Consider the following 25,567-nt stretch of genomic DNA (forward strand, 5'->3'; position numbering starts at 1 on the left):
AGCCAAAACATCATGACCACCTGTCTAATATTGTGTAGGTCCCCCTTGTGCCGCCAAAACGGCACCGAGGCACGGAGTCCACAAGACCTCTGATGGTGTCCTGTTGTATCTGGCACCAAGAAGTCAGCAGCAGATCCTTTAAGTCCTGTAAGTTGCGAGGTGGAGCCTCCATGGATCGGACTTGTTGGTCCAGCACATCCCGTAGATGCTCAATCAGACTGAGATCTGGGGAATTTGGAGGCCAAGTCAACACCTTGAACTCTTCATCATGTTCCTCAAACCATTCCTGAACAATGTGTGCAGTGTGGCAGGGCGCATTATCCTGCTGAAAGAGGACACTTCCATCAGGGAATACTATTGCCATGAAGGGGTGTACCTGGTCTGCAGTTATGTTTAGGTAGGTGGCACATGTCATATTGACGCCCAGGGTTTCCCCATCACACTCCCTCCATTGGCTTGTCGTCTTCCCACAGTGCATCCTGGTGCCATCACTTTCTCAGGTAAACGGCGCACACGTACACGGCCGTCCATGTGATGTAAAAGATACGGGACTCATCGGACCAGGCGACCTTCTTCGACTGCTCGTGTGCCCATTGTATGCACTTTAAAAGATGGACAGGGGTCATCATGGGCACTCTGACCGGTCTGCGGCTATGCAGCACCATACACAGCAGGCGCCGCTGCACCGTGTGTTGTGACACATTCCTCCTGTAACCATCCTTAAAATCTTCTGTGACTTATGTCCCTGTCGGTAGGTACTCACCACTGCTGACCGGGAGCACCCCACAAGTCTTGCCATTTCAGAGATGCTCTGACCCAGTCGTCTGGCCATAACAATATGGCCCTTGTCAAAGTCACTCAGGTCTTCTGCCCATTTCTCCTGCACTCAACACGCTGACTACGGTAACTGATTTCTGAATACAATCCAGAAACGCACAGCTCAAATCCAATTCATAAATCATAAATACGATTCATAAATAGACGAGCGATCACTCTGTCTCCATATGTTTCCGAGTGAAGGATGAGTATGATTTGTAACTTCAGTTGCTGAAATTCATATTTTGATAGCAGCTTCATTGTGAAATCATTCTTTTGCGTTTCACTCACTGAACACTTTAATAACCCTACATTGAAATGAGTACAATTACAAGTAAAATGACTCTTTTACCCAAAGCGACTTGCACTGCATTCAAAGATTACATTTACTAAAATGTGTTGAACTACAGGAAACTAAGTGACTGCAATCAAATACAAGCACATATGTACGATAATTTACAGAAAACCTCAACATTGACTGTGGAACAGTCCGATACACGCTTCACTAAAACTGTATAATGAGTCCAAAAGCATCTTAACAGCTTTAAAAGCTGATGTTCTTGAGTCAGTCTGTCCGCGGTGGCAGTATATTGTATCCCAGTTGAATGATCGCTCCGGTCAGCAGCGTCCACAGCGGCACACAGGTGAAGATGAGCCGCAGGTGAGTGAGCTGCTCCAGGCGCGCGCACAGTGTGAGACAGAAGCCCACCTTCATCATCAGTGCGAGCAGGTACCACACCTTCAGCCGCGGGTCAAACCCCGCCCGACAGCGACCGGCCACCTTCACACCCAACATCAACAGCAGCACGCTGTCAAAGATCCAGACGGGCAGAAAAATCCAGAACCAGCTCCATTTCACCTTCCCGTCCAACTTCAGCACGAGCAGAATGAGGAAGATGAGGCTGAAGATCCAGGTGAGCAGGACGCGCTGAGCCAAAGACATCCCTGACGACACAATAAACCATTTAATCGGCTATAATCAGCACAATACACAAGAATATCTGTTATAATGTTCATCGCACGAGCATCGGTATGAATCAATAATAAAGAAACGCTTCAGTCTCACCTCACAATCTCAATGATGAAGTGATCGATAAATGTATCATAATTAAATTAATCTTTCATTCGCTCCTGTGAAGATGCGCCGTGTTTTCTGCAGCTGTCAATCAAACTGTGATTCTGTTTCCGGGTTCAGCAGCTCGTACCGGATGTGTGGAATATCGAATAATTGATCGTCTCCAGCTATTTTACCTCATCTAACATTATGATCACATTAGTGATTACGATCAGTGCGCGTGAATTTACACTTGAAGAACATTAAAGTGTTTCTATGACGTCACAGACACTCATTATTCAGATCTGCCGGTCATCTGTAAATTTCTCCTCCGGTAAATATTTACATCATCATTCAGATGTCTCCGTTAATTAACCCGGCAGACAGTTTTCGTGCCTGTAGTGTCTTTATTATGTTGAAGTTTCGTTGTAAAAGGGCTCGTTCGGTCAGCGCATGAATTCATCTGCGCGTTTATTCCGTGTGTGTCGGTAACGGGGATCATAAAGCCGTTTGTAATTCCACAGTGAAACGGTTTGAGAGAGAAAACTGACCGACGTCTTCATCATCTTCATCACCGACAGCAGCTCCCGCGTGTTTTATCCGCATCGTGAGGTGAGACACAAACACTGTTATTAAGACATTCATAAACACATTTATAAACACACTGATGTTGCTGTGAAACGGTAATAAACACACTGATGTTGTATTTATAAATGATGTTACACTGTAACTGTCTTTTCATTCATACATGATCTAATATTTCACTGATAATGAGAAAACACACACACACACAAAACATCTGATGCTGTTCTTATGAATAATTTAAATCTCTTGTTTTGCTGTCTTTGTTGAACAAGCCCTTTTAATTTTAAGATAAAAAATCATGCAGCTTATTAAGAGCAAAACTTTATATGAAATGTGTTTTGCTTTGAATTAGTATATAAACAATCCTTTGATATCTGCTGTAATCACTGATTTTAATCAACAGCAACACACAGAATAAAACAACATTCAGTCATTGAGGAAGTAAAATCCAAGAGTGTGTGTGTGTGTGTGTGTGTGTTATTTAATCAACACACACAGTAGCTTTCTATCCATTCACCTAGTTTATTTTGTTTGTTGTTTGTTTGATTTGTTTTGATCTTGGGGTTGTTTGTGTTTCTGTTGAGTGTTATTGTGTGTGTGTGTTCATATATAAACAGGTCTTTACCTTGAGAAACACAATTTCACATGAACACATTTCTCACAATGGTTTGAATGATTGTTAGTCAGCGTCAGTAAATGTGGATGTGTGTGTTTGTGTTGTCTTGCTGATTTATGTTTGACTGTCTGTTCACACACAAAGACACACACAAAGACACAGACACACGCACAGACTGTCCGTGTGTTTCATGTGAGTATGATGTTTGAGTTTTCATACTCTGTGTGTGTGTGTGTGTGTGTGGTTGTGTTGAGGTGTTTTTAGTGTCAGGTTGTTATTTGCATTATAAGCTGCAGAGTCGCTGAGAGACGTTTCCTCTGCAGGAAGACACACTGCTTTATTTAGACTGAAGAACACATACACATTAAGTGCAATATCAGATGACACACACTGCTGTTTCTCTCCTTCATGAAACATTGAAACACGCAGTTCTGTGTTGGGTTACGTGTGTGTTTGTGTGTGTTTGTGTGCATGAATATTCATACTTCCCTACTTTATAGTATGCTTAAAGCAGTATGCCAGTAGAGTGGTACCGTATTCATAAAAGCGTTAAATACCCACATGACCTATGATTTCCCACAAGATTCAGAATTAATGTAATTTTGGTAACTATAAATCTGTTCCATTTGTTAACATTAGTTAATGCATTAGGTATCATGAACAAACAATGCACAATATATTTTTACAGCCTTTATTAATTGTAATGTTAGTTAATAAAATTACAATTGTTCATTGTTAGTACATGTTAGTTCATAGTGCATTAACTAATGTTACCTAATACAACTTTTGATTTTAGGAAATTTTTGAATTCATCTTACAGTACACTGTTTCAGACGCAGGGAGTGTATGTGTGTGTGTGGGTGGCATGTTGGCAGGGTACTTGCCTGCAGGGTGTTGTGGTGCATTTAGTGCAGTTTGCTAGGTGAGCTATTGCAGGTAGGGATGCCTGCAATGTCCCTCTCTTAGCTCCTGCCACTGGCCAATCCAGTTTTGGGGTCCAGGAATCAGAGAGCATAAGTCTTCTATGGTCAGTGCATAGCCTCTCCCTCACCAAGACTCTTATCATGTCTCCTCGCGGCAACCTGCGGAAACTGGGGTTTTGCGACCTCAGTCTGAATCAGTAGGGGATCTCTGAGTTGCAGTGGTCCCTAAAGGTGTCTCACCAACCACCGCCCCACTGCCACTTGGGTAAGCTGGGGATGGCGTAATGGCTAGGGGAGTAAACCTTAATTACAAATCTGCATCTGGGGAGATGCACAGGCAGGATCCAGTAGTACGGATTTTTCGGCGGTCCTCTGCAGCTTTGGCCAGATGAAGGTCATCATGAGTCTCTCATGCCACTGGAATCTATCTGGTAGAGCGAAGATGGTGGTAGTATGGACTGCGCACTCAAACCCCCACCTTAATCACCTCCTTGCGCCAGCTCCTTGCTTCAACCCCCACCCCCTGAGTCCTGTGGTGATGTGGAATAGTAGTGGGTACAGGCCAGGGATGTGACTAGGAGTACCTAGCCAAAGAGTGCACGAAGGCGGTAATGGAGTGATGGTCACTGAGCTGCAGGATGGAGCAGCGTGTCTCTTTGGCAGCTTCCATTATGACTGAGCAGCCCCACACTGCTCACCCCTGAAGGGGAAGGACCTAAAAAAAGTGGTCTAAAAATTGGCTGCTTCACCAACTCTAGACAGAAAACCACAGCCGTCGGAGCATCCCCCTTTGCGGTCGAAAGAAGTACAGTAGAAAATACACTTGCTCGAACATTGCTGCATGGAATGTTTGAACACTTCTGGACATGGCTGAGGCACCTGAGAGGCCTAACCGAAGAACAGCCCTGGAATTGAGGAAATATAACATTGACATTGCAGCACTCAGTGAAACCAGGCTACATGGAGAGGGCTCCCTAGCTGAAGTTGGTGCAGGCTACACTTTCTTCTGGAAAGGGGTGCCTGAGGGGGCATGTCGCATCCATGGAGTGGGCTTTGTCATAAAAACACACTTAATACAACACAGACTCCCTGAGTCTCCCACTGGCAGTAACGAGTGATTGATGACATGGCATATTCCCCTTATCAAGGGTCATTTCACCACCCTCATTAGTGCCTATGCACCAACCCTGGAAGCAGTGCAGGATGTAAAAGAGGTATTTTACAGGTCTCTTGACTCCATTATACAGAAAACTTCACCTGCAGATAAGCTCATCCTCAGGGGAGACTTCAATGCCAGGGTAAGGACAGATCATCATACCTGGAGATGGAGTGGGTAAAGTGAATAGCAACGGGCTCTGACTCCTCTTTCTACACACCGAACATCATCTTGTAATCGCCAACACCATCTTCCAGATGAAGAACAAGCTGAAAACCATCTGACAACACCCCCGTTCAAAACATTGGCACCTTCTGGACTACATTATCATTCGCCAAAAATACAGACATCATGCACTTATCACTCGCGTCATGCACAGGGCTGAGTGCGGGACAGGCCACCATATGGTCAGATCTAAACCCTGCTTGGAGATTCAACCTTGCCATCGTAGAACACCCCCGAACAAAAGGTTTAACTGCCTTGGCCTAAAAAATCCCTCCATCAGGGACAACTTCAAAAGTCTTCTTGCAGCAGGCTTGATCAATTCCCTGAGGAATCAACCAACTGGTCTAACTTGAGTACAATTATCCATAGTGCAACCTCTGAAGTCCTTGGTTTCTCAAAGAAACATCACCAGGACTGATTTGACAGTAACTGCCCAATCCTGCACACACTTCTACAAACAAAACACCAAGCTTATGAAGCTCTTTTATCCAATCCGGACTCACCCACCCTGAAAGCTGTGTTTGCTGAAGCAAGAGCTGTTATTTAGCGGGCTCTCTGGGAAATGGAGGACAACTGAACAAAGCAAGGGAAATTACAAGGCCTAGTGGACTGTAACAATATGCAGGGCTTTTATGACACAATCAAAACCTTGTATGGTCCCAAAAAAATATGCAATTACACCGGATGGGAACTCCCTCTTTAAAGATCATCATCAGATCCTAGATTGATGGGCAGAGTATTTTAAGTGCCTTCTGAACCACTAGAGCCCGGTTGACTTTAAATCTATCAGCAAACTCCCAGATCTTCCACAAATCCACCATCTAGATGGCCCACCACAGTTCTCTGAAGTCCTTCAAGCTATCAGAACCCTGAAGAACAATAAAAGTTCTGGAGTTGATGGGATTCCTGCAGAGGTAATAAAGAACAGGGGTTACCTGTTCACTCGCCATCTACACCTTCTGATCACAAATATCTGGAAGTCAGAGATCCTCCCTCAAGAGTGGAAGGACTCCAGTATTGTGATAATTTAATTATTACACAGTTCTCAGTACAGCCAGCCATATTTCCGAGCTTCCACGTCAGTGGTGTTCCACTGAAAGTGGTGGATAGATTCACCTATCTTGGCTCCACGCTTTCCTCAGATTGCTCCCTTTCCCATGAAATAAGCTGCTGCATTAACAAAGCCTCCAGAGCCTTTGGTCTCCTACGTGTGAAGGTCTTTGAGAACAAAAATCTGAGAATAGCCAGCAAGGTTGCTGTTGATAATGTAGTATGTGTTTCCACTCTCCTCTTTGGGGCAGAGACATGGACACCATACAGACTGCATATTGTGCTCTTGGAGACCTTCTATGTATGATGTCTTAAAAAAATCCTTGGTCTGTCTTGGGAGGATCGGACACCCCACACAGAGATACTGGCCAACACTAACATCCTCTGTATGGAAGCAATACTGGCCAGATGTCATCTTCGCTGGCTTGGGCATGTCATCTGCATGCCGGAACACCGGTTACCACGGCAAGCCCTGTATGGCCAAATCTCTACAGCAAAACGTGCTGTTGGTGGGCAGAAGAGGCATTTTAAGGACTGCAACAGAAACATCTTGAAATGCTGTGGCATTGATCCCACTCATGTTTAGACCCTGGCTTGTCATGCTTCTTGTGTCTGTCATGCTTCTTGTGCCAGTGAGACTGAAGGATTGCATCAAGCCGTACAAAAGCAGATGAATGAAAGATGTGCTCAATGCCACAGATGGGCTGCTGGCACTACCCTAGCATCCGGCTTCTCCTGCCCCACCAGCAACAGAGTGTGTGGTTGTCGGATTGGCCTCCACAGCCACATGAAGTGGCATCAGCGTCAACCCAGCTGATGCCCTCACCTGAAACCTACCCATTCCTTGATGCAAGCGTCATCATCGGATACGATGGACAGCTAAGAGAAAGTATTTGTGTGTGTGTGTTTACCAGGAAACAGCATCTCCTATTCAGTGCAACTGAAAGCGTGTGAATGCTTGTGTGAGCAGAACAGGTATTTCCACACTTGAGCGAGCACTAATGAGTGTGTGTGTCCTGATTTCACCTTCTGGAAGAATTTAACTCATACACACCTTCAGTTTTAGAACTGATTCTCGTGTGTTTGTGTTGATGTTCCTGAATTCTGATAAATTAGATTATAAATTGCATTATAGTTGTTGATACACACACCTGTGAACAAACATCAGCTGAATTCTATATTAATGTGACAAGTTGCTTTGTAACCTTAAACATTGTTTATCATAATATTATTATTATATATAACTATTTATTGAATATTAGTATCTTTTAGCTGCTGCAGTTGTTTTGTAAAAGCAGTGATCCATGTGTGACAGTGAGTTACAGTTATTTTACCTGTTAACACTCTTAACTATGCTAAAATAAAGTCCCTCACTGCTGTAATAACTAACTGCAGAAATCCTCAAAATGCACACAACAGCCCTATCTGTCTCTCATACAGATGACATCTCTTAACATGTCGTGACCAGCTGCTGTGTGTGTGTGTGTGTGTGTGTTTGGTCTAATTTAGTTACAAAATATCTGGAGAAGTGATGTAACACTCTCTTTGGTGACGCCCTCAAAGGTAAAAAGAATTCATAAAGTAAATGAAATTATTTTTGAAACTTCTCAAGTTTATGTTCCTCTGTAGGCATGTAATTAGCTTTATTATATACATAGTGTACAATATGTCCATTTTTTATTTATTTATTTATTTTTTATCCCCTTTTCTCCCAATTTGGAATGCCCGATTCCCACTACTTAGTAGGTCCTCGTGGTGGCGTGGTTACTCACCTCAATCCGGGTGGTGGAGGACAAGTCTCAGCTGCCTCCACTTCTGAGACAGTCAATCCGTGCATCTTATCACGTGACTCTTGTGCATGACACCGCAGAGACTCACAGCATGTGGAGGCTCATGCTACTCTCCGTGATCCACGCACAACTTACCACGTGCCCACTTGAGAGCGAGAACCACTAATCGTGACCATGAGGAGGTTACCCCATGTGATTATACCCTCCCTAGCAGCCGAGCTAATTTGGTTGCTTAGGAGACCTGACTGGAGTCACCCTGCACACCCTGAATTCGAACTCGCGACTCCAGGGGTGGTAGTCAGCGTCAATGCTTGCTGAGCTACCCAGGCCCCTACACTGTGTCCTCATTGAGATAAGTGTGTGACGTGCTGGTTTTGGCCACACCTATGCTGCAGTTAAGAAGGGCTTTAGTGTGTCACACAACAGAGCACCTGTCTCACTGACTGTCTGTCTACACCGATAAGCCACAACATTAAAACCACCTGCCTAATATTGTGTAGGTCCCCCTCGTGCCACCAAAACAGCGCCAACCCGCATCTCAGAATAGCATACTGAGATGATATTCTTCTCACCACAATTGTACAGAGCGGTTATCTCTGTTGCTGATGGCACGCTGCACGACTGTTTGTTGCCTGCTTAGCATTGCTTATTCTTATTCTCATACGTTCATCATTTTATCCTTTGTCATTTTACCGTGCATTTCGGGTTTTTCTGCTTTTCTACTGTTTCATCTGTGTATTTTACCTGTTGCTGCTGGCGCCTAGCTCGAGTCTGCTAGCTTTTTTAGCATCGCTTATCTGTTTTCAACTTTTAATCCTTAACATCTGCCATTTTTCAGCACGCATCGGGTTTTCCCCCGCATTATTCTCTTATCGCAATTCAGCTGCGTACATTTTCTGCGCGCACCCATTTTTCTTCTCTGTGTTACACGGATGATTGCATCGATCTCAAAGCACCGCTTATCAAGAACAACCATAACTACAAACAATTGCATGAGGGATTCACATCGATCTCAAACCCTCACCACTCAGGAACAACAGCAGCAACAACAACAATCAATTGCAGTAAGTTCTGGCATCCGCTCATTATTTCTTCCTGCATTGCATATCACGTTTACAATAGCCTCTTCCATCAGCAGTGAGGGATTCACATGTGATAAATGTAAAGAATTAGTCAGGCTGACGGAGAAGGTTAATGAGTTACAGACACGCATCTGAATGCTAGTGGAGGTCAGTGAGAAAGAGAAGCCGGTAGATACTGTTTTGGATGCAGTTAGTACAGTGAGCAACAAACACATTTTGGTTTCAGCTGTAGAGCCCCCGCAGTAGGGGGTTTGGGTGACGTCTCTGCGGTATACTCGCTCAGCAAAGCTACACCACTCTCCCATTCCTGTTAGTGTTTCCAATCGATTCTCCCCACTCAATGATGAACCCACTGAGAATCATGTTGAAAGGGCCTTGGTCATAGGTGATTCTATTGTAAGGAATGTGGAAATAGAGACTCCAGCCACTATTGTTAAATGCATTTTGGGTGCCAGAGCATCTGACATCAGATCAAATTTACTAAGTTTGGCTAGTGCTAAACTTAGATTTTCTAAAATTGTTATTCATGTCAGCACTAATGATGTCCAGCTTCACCAATCAGAGATCACTAAAGATAATGTTAAAGAGGTGTGTGAACTTGCAAAAATGTCAGACACTGTAATATGCTCTGGCCCCCTCCCTGCTCTTCGTGGTGATGAGGTTTATAGTAGATTAGTGTCACTGAAAGGCTGGATGTCTGAGTGGTGTCTGGAGAATAGCATTGGATTTATAGACAATTGGAAGAGTTTTTGGGGTAGACCTGACCTGCTAAAGAGAGACGGACTCCATCCCTCCAGGGAAGGTGCCGCTCTCCTCTCTAGTAATTTGGCTCATAGTCTTAATAATGATAGTATTTGACTAACTGGGGCCCAGATCAGGAAGCAGACAAACTGGCTAATCATATATATATATATATATATATATATATATATATATATATATATATATATATATATATGTCTATTTTTCTTTTCAATATTTATTTATTTTTTATTCAGTTTTTAATTATTTATTAAAAGTCTTGTTGCTTTTTGTATTGTTGTACACTGGAAGCTCCTGTCACCAAGACAAATTCCTTATATGTGTAAGCATACTTGGCAATAAAGCTGATTCTCTCATTCTCATATAAAATTCTACCACAGAGTGATAACCTCTAAGATCATTACCTCGTCTCTTGTTTGCTGCGATTAGCTAATATCACTCAATTTACACCACGCTATCATTCAGGTAGAACTATTCTTTCGACCACTAAAGATAGCTTCACTAATAATCTTCCAGATCTATCTCATACACTTAGTAAGCCACAAAGTCTAGAAGAACTTGATGAAATTACAGAAAATATAAATACAGTCATCTCTAGCACTCTTGATAATGTCGCCCCCCTTCGATTAAAGAAAATTAAAGAAAAAAGCCCCGCACCATGGTACAATGATCACACTCATGCTCTCAAGAGAGCAGCTCGGAAAATGGAGCGTAAGTGGAAGAATACAAAATTAGAGGTATTTCACGGTGCATGGAAGGATAGTGTCTGTAACTACAGACAGGCACTAAAAGCTACCAGGTCAGCATATTATAGCAAAAGAAAATAACAATCCTAGGTGTTTATTCAGTACTGTGGCTAAATTGGTTAGGAATAAAGCCTCGACTTAACCAAATATTCCATCGCAGCACAATAGTAATGACTTCATTAATTTCTTTACTGATAAAATTTAAATAATCAGAAATAAAATTGGAATTATGCAATCATCTGTCACAGCACCTCAGAAAACAGTGTCTCATAATTTTCCTCACGTGCAAGTTCAATCCTTCACTGTCATAAGTTTTGTTAGCTCTTCATGTCCTATCGAAACATCAAAAGCCACAACATGTATGTTAGATCCAATACCAACTAAGCTCTTAAAAGAGGTATTCCCTGTAATCTCAGAACAACTTCTTAATATTATTAACTCCTTGCTATCATTAGGACATGTCCCAAGAAACTTTAAAATGGCAGTTATCAAACCACTTATTAAGAAGCCACAGCTTGATCCTGGAGAACTGGCTAATTATAGACCGATTTCAAATCTCCCGTTTATGTCGAAAATACTAGAAAAGGTAGTGTCCTCACAAATATGTTCATTTCTACAGAGAAATGGTATATATGAAGAATTTCAGTCAGGATTTAGGCCCCATCACAGTACAGAGACTGCAATTATCAGAGTTACTAATGACTTGCTCTTATCATCTGATCACAGCTGCATTTCTCTTCTAATGCTTTTAGATCTTAGTGCTGCATTCGACACCATAGATCATGACATTCTCTTGAATAGGCTGGAGAATTATGTTGGCATTTGTGGACTTGCATTAGCATGGTTTACGTCCTATTTAGCAGACCAGTACCATTTTGTCTGTGTAAACGAGGAATTGTCAAACCAAACAAAAGTTAAGTATTTTGTTATTAACAGTTTTTATTGATTCCATTCAACAAATTAAATGAGCATCACAGAAAATGCAGAATCACCTTATATACAATTAAACCCTTCCCCCCGAACACCCCCACCCAACACAAACACTCACCCCAGTGGTCATAAATATTTGGAAACAAAAAAAAAAAACACAAAACACGCACACAATAAATAAATAAATAAATAAAGAGCATATTTTCAAAAAACAATCAAATTGCACACACATATTTAAAACTAGAGATCCCTCTCCCCTAACCCTCCGCGAAAGCCTTCCAAAAAGGCCAAATATCTGCCCCATTTCCTATCAAATAACCCCAGATTTCCCAGCCTTCTATACATCCCTTCCTCAAAGGCTGCCACCCTCCCCATCTCCGAGCACCACTCATGAAATGAGAGTGCTCCAACCGACCTCCAACCCCTTAAAATAACCTGTCTGGCGATCATAACGCTCGTTAGGACCCAACTCTTTATGTGCCGATTCTCAACGTCGATGACCACCCCATCGCCCAAAATACAGAGTCTGGGGCAAAGTGAAACCCGAGTGCCCAATACATCACATATAAGACTCTGAACTTTCAACCAGAACTCCTGGATCTCAACACACCCCCAAAAGACATGAGTTATTTCTCCAACCTCTGATTGACATCACCAGCAGGTGGGTGTGTCTTTAAGACCAAGCCTATACAATCTGGAGGGGGTCCAGTAAAATCGATGTAAAATCTTAAATTGCATAAGGCGAACCCTTGCATCTCTAGATGCAGACTTGACATTTTTTTGGATCCTAGCCCACACCCCCTCCTCCAATGTCAAGTTTAGATCTTTCTCCCATAATTTTTTGAGAGAATTCAAAGTTCCGTCACCCAGACTCTGAATTAGCAGGGAGTAATACACTGATGCCTCATGACCCTTCCCAAAAGCAGCAATCACCACTCCCAGAGTATCTGCCGCAACGGGGGGGGGGGGTGGGAGGTGCGTGCCACTCCCAAAAACAGTGCAGAGTAGGTGGCGCAGCTGTAAATTCTTATAAAACTGAGATCTGGGAATGCCAAATTGTTGAACCAAATTTTCAAAAGGTCTCAATACTCCACTCTCATATAGGTCACCAAGTGTATTAACCCCCCTCACAATCCAATCTGACCAACAGAAAGGGGACTTATTAATACATAGTTTAGGGTTCAGCCATATCTCGAGGCTACGTTTAAATAAATACCAGAATTAAACACTCTGGACACATTTGTCCATATCAAGTGCAAATGCAAAATAACAGGGTGCAACTTAACCTCTCCGGCTAGTTTAATCAAAAGGCTTTGCAGTGGCGAGATAGGGGCAAGAACTTCCTTTTCAATAAAAAACCAGGGAGGGGCTCTCTCAGGTGGAAGCGACCAATGAGCCAAATGTCAAAGACTGAATGCATAATAATAAAACAAAATCTAACCCACCTTTGTCAATCGGCCTATGTAACTTATTGAAATTTAACCTGGGACGCTTACCATTCCAAATGAAGGACTTCACTATGCTATCAAATTGTTTGAAATAAGAGAGGGGGACATCTACAGGGAGAGACTGTAGCAGGTAGTTGAATTTTGGAATACAATTAATTTTAATAACATTAACCTTCCCAATCATCGATAAATGTAATGAAGCCCACCTGTCCCACCTGTTGCTGGGAATAAAATTCCCAAATACTTAATTCCCTATTTGGGCCACTGGAAGGCTGTTATTGGACAGTACGCTGTCAAAGCCAAAGCTTCGGATTTTGTATCCTGAGAACTTGGAAAAGGAGTTAATAATTCTGTGGAGGCAAGGTATATATCTAGTGGGGTCAGAGACAAATAATAAAATATAATCTGGATAAAGCAGAAGCTTATGCGCCACACCTCCCGCAATCACCCCTGGAAAATCATCCTCCTTTCTTATTGCAGCTGCTAATGGTTCCAGGACAAGACAGAACAATAATGGGGAAAGAGGGCAACCCTGACGGGTGCCCCTATCCAGAGTAACATAATCTGAAATTAATCCATTTGTTTGTACCGCTGCTACAGGGTGTCTATAAAGTAACATAATCCAACCAATAAATGTACTCCCAAACCCATATATTTCCAAAATCTTAAAGATAATCCCATTCTACCATATCAAACTCCTTTTCGGCATCAAGTGAGATGGCAGTGACCGGAGACTGATCATTCGCTACTGACCACATGAAATTGATGAAACGCCTAATATTATCAGAAGAGCTGCAGCCCCGAATAAACCCCACCTGATCCATATGTATAAGTGATGTCATAACTTTACTTAATCGATTAGCCAGAATTTTTGACAAAATGTTTACATCTAACTGGATCAGGGAAATTGGACGGTAACCTTTACACTCGCTTGGATCTTTGTCCTTTTTAAGAATCAGACTGATCTGGGCTTGTGTCATGGTTGGCGAAAGCTTTCCATTCTTTAATGATTCCGTATAAACTTCTAACAAAAGTGGAGCCAGTTCTGTAGCATAAGATTTGAAAATCTCAGAGGAAAAGCCGTCAGGCCCCGGCCTTAATTACCTCATCAAGCTCCTCCAAGGTTATCTCAGAATCAAGAGAATTTTTTTTGCTCATTCGTCAGTTTAGGAAGATCTAATGGTTCCACAAAGTTTCTAATATCTTCATCAGTAGACGAAGACATGGAACTATAGAGATGAAGATAGAATTCTTTAAAGGCGTTATTAATATCAATGGCCTAGGTAAATATTTCACCACCCGCAGATTTCACAGAGAGAATGGTAGAAAAAGAATCTCTCTGCTTTATATATCTAGACAAAAGCATCCCTGCTTTGTCCCCCAACTCAAAGTATGACTGTCTTTCCCTGAATAACCAAAACTCCACTTTCCGTGACAAAATAGTATATATCTATATTTCAATCGGGTCAATTCTCTGAGGCCATCAGATGACATACGGTGCTTCAGCTCTGCCTCGGCACTTTTAATATTCTCTTCCAACTCCACAAGTTCTCGTGCTTTAGATTTTTTGGTGAATGAGGCATACTGTATGATCCGACCCCTAAGAACCACCTTAAGTGCCTCCCAAGCCACGCCCACAGAGGATACTGAGGACCAGTTGGTCTCCATATAAACATTGATTTCAGTCTTTAACATTTGTTGGAAATCAGGATTTTGCAAAAGGGACACATTAAGGCACCAACTATATGATTTCTTTTGTATATGGCAACACCTCTGATCTCACCAGGGCGTGATCTGAGACTAAGATGTTTCCAATTGGACAATCAGCAACAGATGAAATGAGGGATTTGGATATAAAAATAAAAAAAATCTATTCTAGAGTAAATCTTATGAACTGATGAAAAGAATTTATAATCCCTACCGGATGGGTTCAGAAGTCTCCAAATATCCGTAAGACCAAGATTTTTACACATCCTGTGAAGCATCAGTGTTGCTCTAGGGGGTTTACACACTTTTGCTTCACTGTGATCAAGGACTGAGTCCATCAAAAAATTAAAGTCTCCTCCCAATATTATATCATGAGGGGTGCCAGCGGGTTGCAACATCCCTTCAAGATCTGTAAAAAAGCCCTGATCATCAGCATTAGATGCGTAAATATAAGCCAAAATCAACCTTTGCCCTTGAATTTCAACTAACACAATAATGACTCTTCCTAATTTATCTTTAGTCTGTTTGAGACCTTTGAATTGTAGATGTTTACTTATCAATGTAATGACTTCTCTGCTCTTACTTGAGCCAGCACTAAAGAAAACATGTCCACCCCATGTCTTCCCAAATTTTTCAGCTTCCTGCGGGGAGAGATGTGTTTCTTGAAGAAACACTATATCATATTTCTTACGTTTAATAAAAGTAATAACCTTCCTTCTTTTTATGGGGTGCCCCAACCCATTCACATTCCATGTGGAGAGAGATAGTACACTCATATTAACATCTGACATTTTGATATAGAAGAAAAAATAAATTGTGTGTCAAAAACAAAATTATACAGACCACATTCCCCATTAGTAAAACAATCAAACCCAGAACATCCCCCCGAACAAAACAAACAGAAAAAAGAAAAACATGCGCATTAACCCCGCGCACGAAAGCGCCAACCGGCGACAATTGAACGGCCACGAGCCCCCACAACAACTTTGCCATCGGATTGCTCAATTTTGCCTCACAAATTTGTGAGGCAAAATTACATAACAGAAATACATTGTAAAATAAGCCCAGTCAATAGGAAGAATGAACACAAAGAACGTGTAGATTCATTCACAGAACTGTCTTAAAGGTGTGATCTTCCACAAAACAAATTCCAGCTGATATAAAACCATTCAGATTCCTCGGACAGACAAACAAATGTTCAGCAAATCTGTGAGCTGGGACTCTGTGAGCTCGCTCGATTTCCAATTTTTTACCTGTTATGTCAAGCAGACTCGTGAAAAGCTCATCTAAGAATTTCACCATATCTCTGCCCTCCTCATGCTCAGGAATTCCAACAATTCGAACGTTATTCCTGTGGTTTCTATTCTCAAGATCTTCAAGCTTTTCAAGGAGATGTTCCAAATCAACTTTGGTCACTGGCGGATTAGCAGTTAATTCTCTCTCCGAAGACTCCAGACAATCGATTCGTCTCTCAACATCAGTCACTCTTGTAACTAACTCAGAGAATTTTATTTCCATCGCCGTAAACGATCGATGTATTACAGCGAGATCCTCCAAGTCAGCAAGAACCTTCGTCAGCATCACCGACATGTTGGACAACTGACGCTGGATCTCCTCTCCCGCCGCGCCATCCAAATCGAGTCCCCGGTCTGTAGGCCTGTCGGGCTTTCATCCTGAACACGTAAGTGTCTTTTAATGTCTCCAGAGCCCGAGGATTTTGACTTCTTTGCCATGTTTTGCTTCAAAGAGCAAATGTGCAACTGGGTGTATCAAATTTCACCAGACTATAACATGAAAATAATCAAAAAATTTAGCAAAGTGCGCAGAGCTCGTCGCTCAAACATCTGCTTCTTGCATGGCGTCATGTGACCTCTCACAAAAGTAAAGTATGGAGTGCCACAGGGATCAGTTTTAGGGCCTCTGCTTTTCTCCTTATATATGCTTCCCCTGGGAGATATTATCAGGAATCGTGGAATAAGTTTCCACTGTTATGCTGACGATACTCAACTTTATATTTCTTCTAAACCTGATGACATTTCACAATTCTCCAAATTAGCAGAGTGTATCAATGAAATCAAAGATTGGATGGCCAGAAATGTCCTTCTACTCAATTCCGACAAAACAGAGGTACTAATTATTGGACCAAAAACCTCTAAAAAATAAGTCGCTAAAATATAATTTGACTCTCGATGGATGTACTGTTACATCGTCTTCTACAGTGAAGAACTTAGGTGTTATATTTGAAACCAGTCTGTCCTTTTGAAAATCAAATTTCTAATGTTTGTAGAACAGCATTCTTCCACCTCAGAAATATTGCTAAATTACGACACATGCTCTCTGTTGCTGATGCAGAAAAACTAATTCATGCGTTCATGACCTCAAGACTAGATTATTGTAATGCATTACTGGGAGGATGTCCAGCAAGATCAATAAACTTCAATTGGTTCAAAATGCAGCTGTCAGAGTGCTGACTAGAACCAATAAATATGATCATATTAGCCCCATTTTATCATCGTTACATTGGCTTCCTGTTAAATTTCATATTCATTTAAAAATTCTGTTAACTGCATACAAAGCTTTGAATGGTCTGTCTCCACAGTACTTAAGTGATCTTCTGTCACACTGTATTCCATCACGTTCATTACGATCGCAAAATTCTGGCCTGTTAATAGTTCCTAGAATATCAAAATCCACAAAAGGAGGTAGATCCTTTTCCTATTTGTCTCCTAAACTATGGAATAGTCTCCCTAACACAGTTCGAGATGCAGACACGCTCACTCAGTTTAAGTCTAGACTAAAGACTCATATATTTAACTAGACATACACCTAATTTATCCATCAACTCACAATTAGTCTGCTTTAGTTAGGTCTGCCGAACGAAACATCCATCATGATCTATAACTCTGCATAAAATTGAATGGCATCTACAATAATATTATTCTATTTGTTTCCATGTCTCAACCCGAGGTCATCAGAACCGGTCAGATCCAGCTCCGTTTCTGCTTGGTGTCGGACTCCACTGCTACGTGTCTCTGAGTGATGATGACTAAATGCAGCCGGTGCCAGCCAGACATCACTTCAGTCTATTACGATGGACTTCAGAGGATGAACTGATGCCAACTCCAACTGTAAGACATCGGATACTTCATCTGCCACTGCCTGAACCTTGGATTTAGGATGGACCTCACTGAACCTCACCGAAATTACCGACCGGTTGAACTGAGATGCACCTCACTGATCTCTGCCTGCATCACCTTTGTCTATTGATGGACTACACTCTTATAATGGAATACACAGACTATCAATTAATTGCTAGTAAAATCCTTCATCAGCCAACTAACAAAGGACAATGCATCAGTGTGAACTTCTGCAGTTAATCCAGGGTGAACTTCAAAGACATTAGTCATTAATCTTACAGTTCTTACAAAATCTTTGTTTAAACACTGACCCTTAACGCTTACTTAGTTTACTCATTTTAAACCATGACTTCACTGCACATAAATAACTAATATTGTCATTATATTCATGATGTTAGTCAGAGGGGAACTGGCCCCCACAGTGAGTCTGGTTTCTCTCAAGGTTATTTTTCTCCATTAATCAACATCTTATGGAGTTTTGTGTTCCTTGCCACAGTCGCCTTCAACTTGCTCACTGGGGTTATAAATACAATTATTATTGAATTACTTATATTTATACACAATTTACAATCATATTTAATCAAACTACACAAGACATTATAGATATTACAGTTTCATTTTCTGTTAATGCATGATTTTCTGTAAAGCTGCTTTGAAATGATGTGTGTTGTGAAAAGTGATATACAAATAAAAATGACTTGACTTATCTGAGTTACCGTAGACTTTATCAGTTCAAACCAGTCTGGCCATTCTCTGTTGACCTCTCTCATAAACAAGGTGTTTCCATCCACAGAACTGCCGCTCACTGGACGTGTTTTGTTTTTGGCACCATTCTGAGTAAATTCTAGAGACTGTTGTGTGTGAAAATCCCAGAAATACTCAAACCCGCCCATCTGGCATCAACAATCATCCATGCGATTATCTAATCAGCCAATCGTGTGGCAGCAGTGCATAAAATCATGCAGATATAGGTCAGGAGCTTCAGTTAATGTTCACATCAACCATCAGAATAGGGAAGAAATGTGATCTCAGTGATTTGGACCGTGGCATGATTGTTGGTGTCAGATGGGCTGGTTTGAGTATTTCTGTGATTTTCACACACAACAGTCTCTAGAATTTACTCCGAATGGTGCCAAAAACATAAAACATCCAGTGAGCGGCAGTTCTGTGGATGGAAACACCTTGTTGATGAGAGAGGTCAACAGAGAATGGCCAGACTGGTTTGAACTGATAAAGTCTACGGTAACTCAGATAACCACTCTGTACAATTGTGCTGAGAAGAATATCATCTCTGAATGCTGTTCTGAGATGCGGGTTGGTGCTGTTTTGGCGGCACAAGGGGGACCTACACAATATTAGGCAGGTGCTTTTAATGTTGTGGCTGATCGGTGTATATCTACATCAGACAATACAGTCTATATCTGTGTGTGTGTTCACAGCTTAAGATGATCGAGTGCGTGACCTCTGACATGTAAATGGCGTCTAAAGTGCGTGATGCAGTGCTGTGGTACCAGAAGAAGGTGAGACACTCAGATTCATATTTATCTAATAATGTTTCTCCTAACTTCATGTGTTTCATCTGTGTGTGTGCGCGCGTGCGTGTATGTATAACTATGAGTGTGTGTGTGTCTGTGTTTATAACTGTGTGTGTGTGTGTGTAACAGTATGTGTGTGTGTATAACTATGTGTGTGTGTGTGTGTATAACTGTATGAGTGTGTGTATAACTGTATGAGTGTGTGTATAACTATGAGTGTGTGTGTGTCTGTGTTTATAACTGTGTGTGTGTGTGTGTGTAACAGTATGTGTGTGTGTATAACTATGTGTGTGTGTGTGTGTGTGTGTGTGAGTGTGTGTATAACTGTATGAGTGTGTGTATAACTGTATGAGTGTGTGTATAACTATGAGTGTGTGTGTGTCTGTGTTTATAACTGTGTGTGTGTGTGTAACAATATGTGTGTGTGTATAACTGTATGTGTGTGTATGTGTGTGTGTATATAAATGCGTTTGTGTGTGTGTATAACTGTATGAGTGTGTGTATAACTGTATGAGTGTGTGTGTGTGTGTGTGTGTGTGTATAACTATATGAGTGTATGTGTTTGTGTGTGTATAACTCTATGAGTATGTATGTTTGCGTGTGTGTGTATAACTGTATGTGTGTTTGTGTGTGTGTGTGAGTGTGTGTAACTGTATGAGTGTGTGTGTTATACACACTCATACAGTTATACACACAGTTATACACACACACTCACTCACTGTATGGATCGAGTGTTTGGCTCACTGCATGTTTAATGAGAGTGAACTCGTGAATTATTGAGTTGTTTCCACGGTGATGACTTCAGTCCAGCATCGCTGTCTTCACCTCCAGTGTTCAGATGTCACCGCGCTGTGGCACTGATCGCCCTCAGCAACAATCACACCAATCAGCTGTGTCGCTTCAACTCATGGAACACATCCATGTACGGCTGTTGCTGCGCTCATGTTTCTACACAACTACACAAACTCAAAACACTCGCCAGCGGTTCATTCTGATTATCTTCATGTCGTACGTGTTGAAAAATTAACCAAACTAAAAAACTCTCGATGTGACGATCAGTGTGGAGATGAATCTGTCTGTCCGTCCGTCCGTCTTTCATCATGTTGTTTGTGGCATTTCAGTCTTTATTTGTGTTTGTATTAAATGTGACACTATTATAATTTTTATTCCGATAATCACTTAAGTGAGTCTGTACACACACACACACACACACACACACACACACATCATCATCATGACTTCTTATTTAATACTTATAAACATTTCTAATACGGTCTATTAATCTGTATTAAATTGTAGGCCTATGTGTACACATTATCACTTCAAATATATGAAAATATTACATTGATAGGTAACAGCCTCATTATTTGGTATGAATTCATTAAATTATAATATTTGTCATGAAAGGATGATACACACAGTATAATGTTTGTGTTATTAAAAATAATTACTTCATAAAGGTAAACAAAAGATCACCCATGCTTGTGTTTCACAGTTTGATGTGTGTGTTTTAGATCGGTGCGTATGATCAGCAGATATGGGAGAAATCAGTAGAACAGCGCGAGATCAAGGTAACGTGTCAATCTTTATTTCACTTTCTCTCGTGTTTCTTTTATTCTTCATTCTGTTCGAGTGTCTACATGAATATGAAGCACTTTGGTGTCCCTTGACTTTTTTTTTATAGCATTAAAAGTCCCAAATCTCATATTTTGTTTGTGAAAACTATTAGATATGTTAGATAACACAGTTAACTTGTCAAACAATTACAGAAATGAGGGTTTTAAACTGTATTTAAACATCTCAAATTGTGGTAACAGACTTGCAACAATTGTAAACTTCATCTAAAATAAAAATAAATAAAAACAATACAGCTCATAAGATATTTAATTAGACCTCTTTAGATCCGGAAGATCAACAGTATTCTGTGTTTAAGTGACTCTCCACTGACACTGCTGGAAAAGTTTGTTGAATTTTATTTTTTATTTTTAAGACTTTCATGCCCTGTATTGTGTCCCATTTGTGGAAAGTGCCGTGTGAGTGTGTGATTGTGAGGGTGTGAGGGTGAGTGTGAGTGTGTGTGTGTGTGTGTGTGTGTGTGTGTGTGTGTGAGTGTGAGTGTGAGGGTGAGGGGGTGAGGGTGTGAGGGTGAGGGTGAAGGTGAGTGTGTGTGTGTGTGTGTGTGTGTGTGTGTGTGAGTGTGAGGGTGAGGGGGTGAGGGGGTGAGGGTGAAGGTGAGTGTGTGTGTGTGTGTGTGTGTGTGTGAGTGTGAGGGTGAGGGTGTGAGGGTGAGTGTGAGTGTGAGTGTGAGGGTGTGAGGGTGAAGGTGAGTGTGAGGGTGAGGGTGAGGGTGAGTGTGAGTGTGAGGGTGTGAGGGTGAGGGTGAGGGTGAGGGTGTGAGTGTGAGGGTGTGAGGGTGAGTGTGAGGGTGAGTGTGAGGGTGAGTGTGAGTGTGAGGGTGTGAGGGTGAGTGTGAGGGTGAGGGTGTGAGGGTGAGTGTGTGAGGGTGAGGGTGTGAGTGTGAGTGTGTGAGTGTGAGTGTGAGGGTGAGGGTGTGAGTGTGAGGGTGAGGGTGTGAGGGTGAGGGTGAGGGTGAGTGTGAGGGTGTGAGTGTGAGGGTGAAGGTGTGAGGGTGAGTGTGAGTGTGTGAGTGTGAGGGTGAGGGTGTGAGTGTGAGGGTGAGGGTGTGAGGGTGAGGGTGTGAGGGTGAGTGTGAGTGTGAGGGTGTGAGTGTGAGGGTGAAGGTGTGAGGGTGAGTGTGAGGGTGAGGGTGAGGGGGTGAGGGTGAAGGTGAAGGTGAGTGTGTGTGTGTGTGTGTGTGTGTGTGTTTAGACTGAACTCGAACAAGGTCACATCAGACAATATCATGAGGGTTTATAACTGAATGTTGACTTGAGTTTTGATTGAATGTCACTCTAAACTAAAGACAGATATTAAAGGGACAGTTCACCCAAAAATGAAAATTCTCTCATCATTTACATCATTTAAGATTTTTAGAAGAATATTTCAGCCCTCTTCTAAAAAGCTTCATGTGTGTTCTGCAGAAGAAGAAAGTCATACACATCTGGGACTGCGTGAGGGCGAGTAAATGATGAGAGAATTTTCATTTTTGGGTGAACTGTCCCTTTAAGCAATGATAATTCTGTCATCATATACTCACCCTCATGTCAATATATGTGGAAATATGTAACAGTGAATTTGATTTGAAATTGGATTGAAATATTTTTTTGTTTGTTTATTTGTTTGTTTTGGTAAAGTCGGACTAACAGACCTTGATGATAATGTAATTGTAGCTCTGGTTCGTCCAGCATGTTTACATGTTAATCAGACCACAGTTGGCCATGGCATTTTGCACATGTGTATTTAACACTTCCTTCCTGTTACTATTAAAAATAACTGCATGTAAATGTGACTCAGAGCACACCTGCTGTTTCTAATAAAGCAAGAAGCCATCAGACGGCACATGTTAGTGATTTTACCAGCTTATATAGTCTCCTACCTCACTGCTTTTTTAAAATCACAACGTCAGTAATATGAGAAAAGACACCCATGTTCAATAAATATTTCTGTGAATTAGTGTTAATATTGGAGAAAATTATTGTTTGACCAAGTAATATGATTCATAAGAGTAACTGTCGGCTTTTGTTTGTATGAGAGTGCTTTCACACTTGGTTTGATTGCTTGGACTGACCCGATTTCATTTCCCCCCTCCCCCGCTGGTCTCTGTTCACATCATATTTTTTCTGTCCGAACCGCAGTGCGACTACGCCATCAACGTGAGGACAAGCGGCAGCTGTTTACTACTGTAACTAGGTAACAACTCAAGAAGACATCAGCTCCGCTGTGTTATTGAAGTATTTATCTCTTTGGATTTACCACCAAAACTTTACATGCACAAAACGACAATTATGTTTTCTGCCATGGATTCATTGAATGTGCAATAATGTGAAATGTTAGCGTTTGTCTGCCGCGAGCCCGTGGATGTGTGGAGAATGTGAGCTGCTCTCTGGAGGTGATTTATTTGGACACAAGCTGGTGTGAGAAATTCATTAAACAATAATAATTGTGATCGGGAGCCTGCAAAGACGCAAATTATACGTCATCAATAGCAGTTCACTTCCACGATTTGGTTCATATTAGCAGCGAACCACACCAGAGTTCACATGAACCGTACCCGGTAAATGATTCTCATTTGTGAGTCGTTTTGGATAAAAGCTTCTGCTAAATGAATAAATGGAGAAATTTTATACTTCAATGATGAATGTCAGATTGATTCTCGTTGTTTTGAGGAGTCGTTGAATATTATTGATGAGAAACTGACAGGAGTCTGCTGTGGATTATAAACAGGTCGGGTGATTGATGTTAGATTGATGTGACTGCTGAAAAAGCTGCTTTGGATTGTTGTAAAAATCATTTCTTTATTGCAGTCTGTTCAAATGCTCATGATTTCAGTACTGAAACTCCTGTGATATTTAATTGTGTGTTTACACGCATGATTTTTACCTGACCTCATGTTAATGTTCTCATATGACGCACAACTGTCTGTTTCTCTGTCTGATGCGTTTCTGTCCGTCTCTCTGTCTGATGTGTTTCTGTCCGTCTCTCTGTCTGATGCGTTTCTGTCCGTCTCTCTGTCTGATGCGTTTCTGTCCTTCTCTCTGTCTGATGCGTTTCTGTCCTTCTCTCTGTCTGATGTGTTTCTGTCCGTCTCTCTGTCTGATGTGTTTCTGTCCGTCTCTCTGTCTGATGTGTTTCTGTCCGTCTCTCTGTCTGATGTGTTTCTGTCCTTCTCTCTGTCTGATGCGTTTCTGTCCTTCTCTCTGTCTGATGCGTTTCTGTCCTTCTCTCTGTCTGATGTGTTTCTGTCCTTCTCTCTGTCTGATGCATTTCTGTCCGTCTCTCTGTCTGATGCGTTTCTGTCCGTCTTTCTGTCTGATGTTTTTCTGTCTGTCTCTCTGTCTGATGCGTTTCTGTCCATCTTTCTGTCTGGTGTTTTTCTGTCTGTCTCTCTGTCTGATGCGTTTCTGTCCATCTTTCTGTCTGATGCATTTCTGTCCGTCTCTCTGTCTGATGCATTTCTGTCCGTCTTTCTGTCTGATGTTTTTCTGTCTGTCTCTCTGTCTGATGCGTTTCTGTCCATCTTTCTGTCTGATGCATTTCTGTCCGTCTTTCTGTCTGATGTTTTTCTGTCTGTCTCTCTGTCTGATGCGTTTCTGTCCATCTTTCTGTCTGATGCATTTCTGTCTGTCTCTCTGTCTGATGCGTTTCTGTCCATCTTTCTGTCTGGTGTTTTTCTGTCTGTCTCTCTGTCTGATGCATTTCTGTCCGTCTTTCTGTCTGATGTGTTTCTGTCTGTCTCTCTGTCTGATGCGTTTCTGTCCATCTCTCTGTCTGATGCATTTCTGTCTGTCTCTCTGTCTGATGTGTTTCTGTCTGTCTCTCTGTCTGATGCATTTCTGTCCGTCTTTCTGTCTGATGTTTTTCTGTCTGTCTCTGTCTGATGTGTTTCTGTCCATCTCTCTGTCTGATGCATTTCTGTCCGTCTTTCTGTCTGATGTTTTTCTGTCTGTCTCTCTGTCTGATGCATTTCTGTCTGTCTCTCTGTCTGATGTTTTTCTGTCTGTCTCTCTGTCTGATGTTTTTCTGTCCATCTCTCTGTCTGATGCATTTCTGTCTGTCTCTCTGTCTGATGTTTTTCTGTCTGTCTCTCTGTCTGATGCATTTCTGTCTGTCTCTGTCTGATGTGTTTCTGTCCATCTCTCTGTCTGATGCATTTCTGTCCGTCTTTCTGTCTGATGTGTTTCTGTCTGTCTCTCTGTCTGATGCGTTTCTGTCCATCTCTCTGTCTGATGCATTTCTGTCTGTCTCTCTGTCTGATGTTTTTCTGTCTGTCTCTCTGTCTGATGCATTTCTGTCCGTCTTTCTGTCTGATGTTTTTCTGTCTGTCTCTCTGTCTGATGTTTTTCTGTCTGTCTCTCTGTCTGATGCGTTTCTGTCCATCTTTCTGT

The 25,567-nt window shown here is 41.7% G+C and overlaps 2 protein-coding genes across 8 annotated transcripts in view; one reads left to right on the forward strand and one right to left on the reverse strand.

The window, feature by feature from the left end:
- Positions 1-16: 16 nt before the first annotated feature.
- On the reverse strand, positions 17-2,017 carry LOC127436477 (transmembrane protein 60-like). Its single transcript, XM_051690662.1, has 2 exons — positions 1,883-2,017; positions 17-1,761 (listed from the first exon to the last, which is right to left on the reverse strand). The coding sequence occupies exon 2, from the start codon at positions 1,757-1,759 to the stop codon at positions 1,382-1,384; it is 378 nt and encodes a 125-aa protein (XP_051546622.1). The 5' UTR covers positions 1,760-1,761; positions 1,883-2,017; the 3' UTR covers positions 17-1,381.
- Positions 1,587-25,567, forward strand: part of LOC127436473 (protein PHTF2-like) — a 44,661-nt gene continuing 20,680 nt past the window's right edge. Inside the window, exons 1-4 of one of the 7 annotated variants that reach the window (XM_051690643.1) lie at positions 2,094-2,482; positions 9,169-9,279; positions 19,467-19,547; positions 21,077-21,133. In XM_051690643.1, coding sequence (XP_051546603.1) covers positions 19,503-19,547; positions 21,077-21,133 — 102 coding nt within the window. In that variant the 5' untranslated portion in view covers positions 2,094-2,482; positions 9,169-9,279; positions 19,467-19,502. Of the gene's footprint in view, positions 1,731-2,093; positions 2,483-9,168; positions 9,280-19,466; positions 19,548-21,076; positions 21,134-23,317; positions 23,373-25,567 lie in introns of those variants that run through there. The other 6 variants (XM_051690644.1, XM_051690642.1, XM_051690647.1 and 3 more) reach the window with 6 other exon arrangements.

This window comes from Myxocyprinus asiaticus, chromosome 47 (assembly GCF_019703515.2).
Source record: "Myxocyprinus asiaticus isolate MX2 ecotype Aquarium Trade chromosome 47, UBuf_Myxa_2, whole genome shotgun sequence".
In the NCBI taxonomy this organism is placed as follows: domain Eukaryota; kingdom Metazoa; phylum Chordata; class Actinopteri; order Cypriniformes; family Catostomidae; genus Myxocyprinus; species Myxocyprinus asiaticus.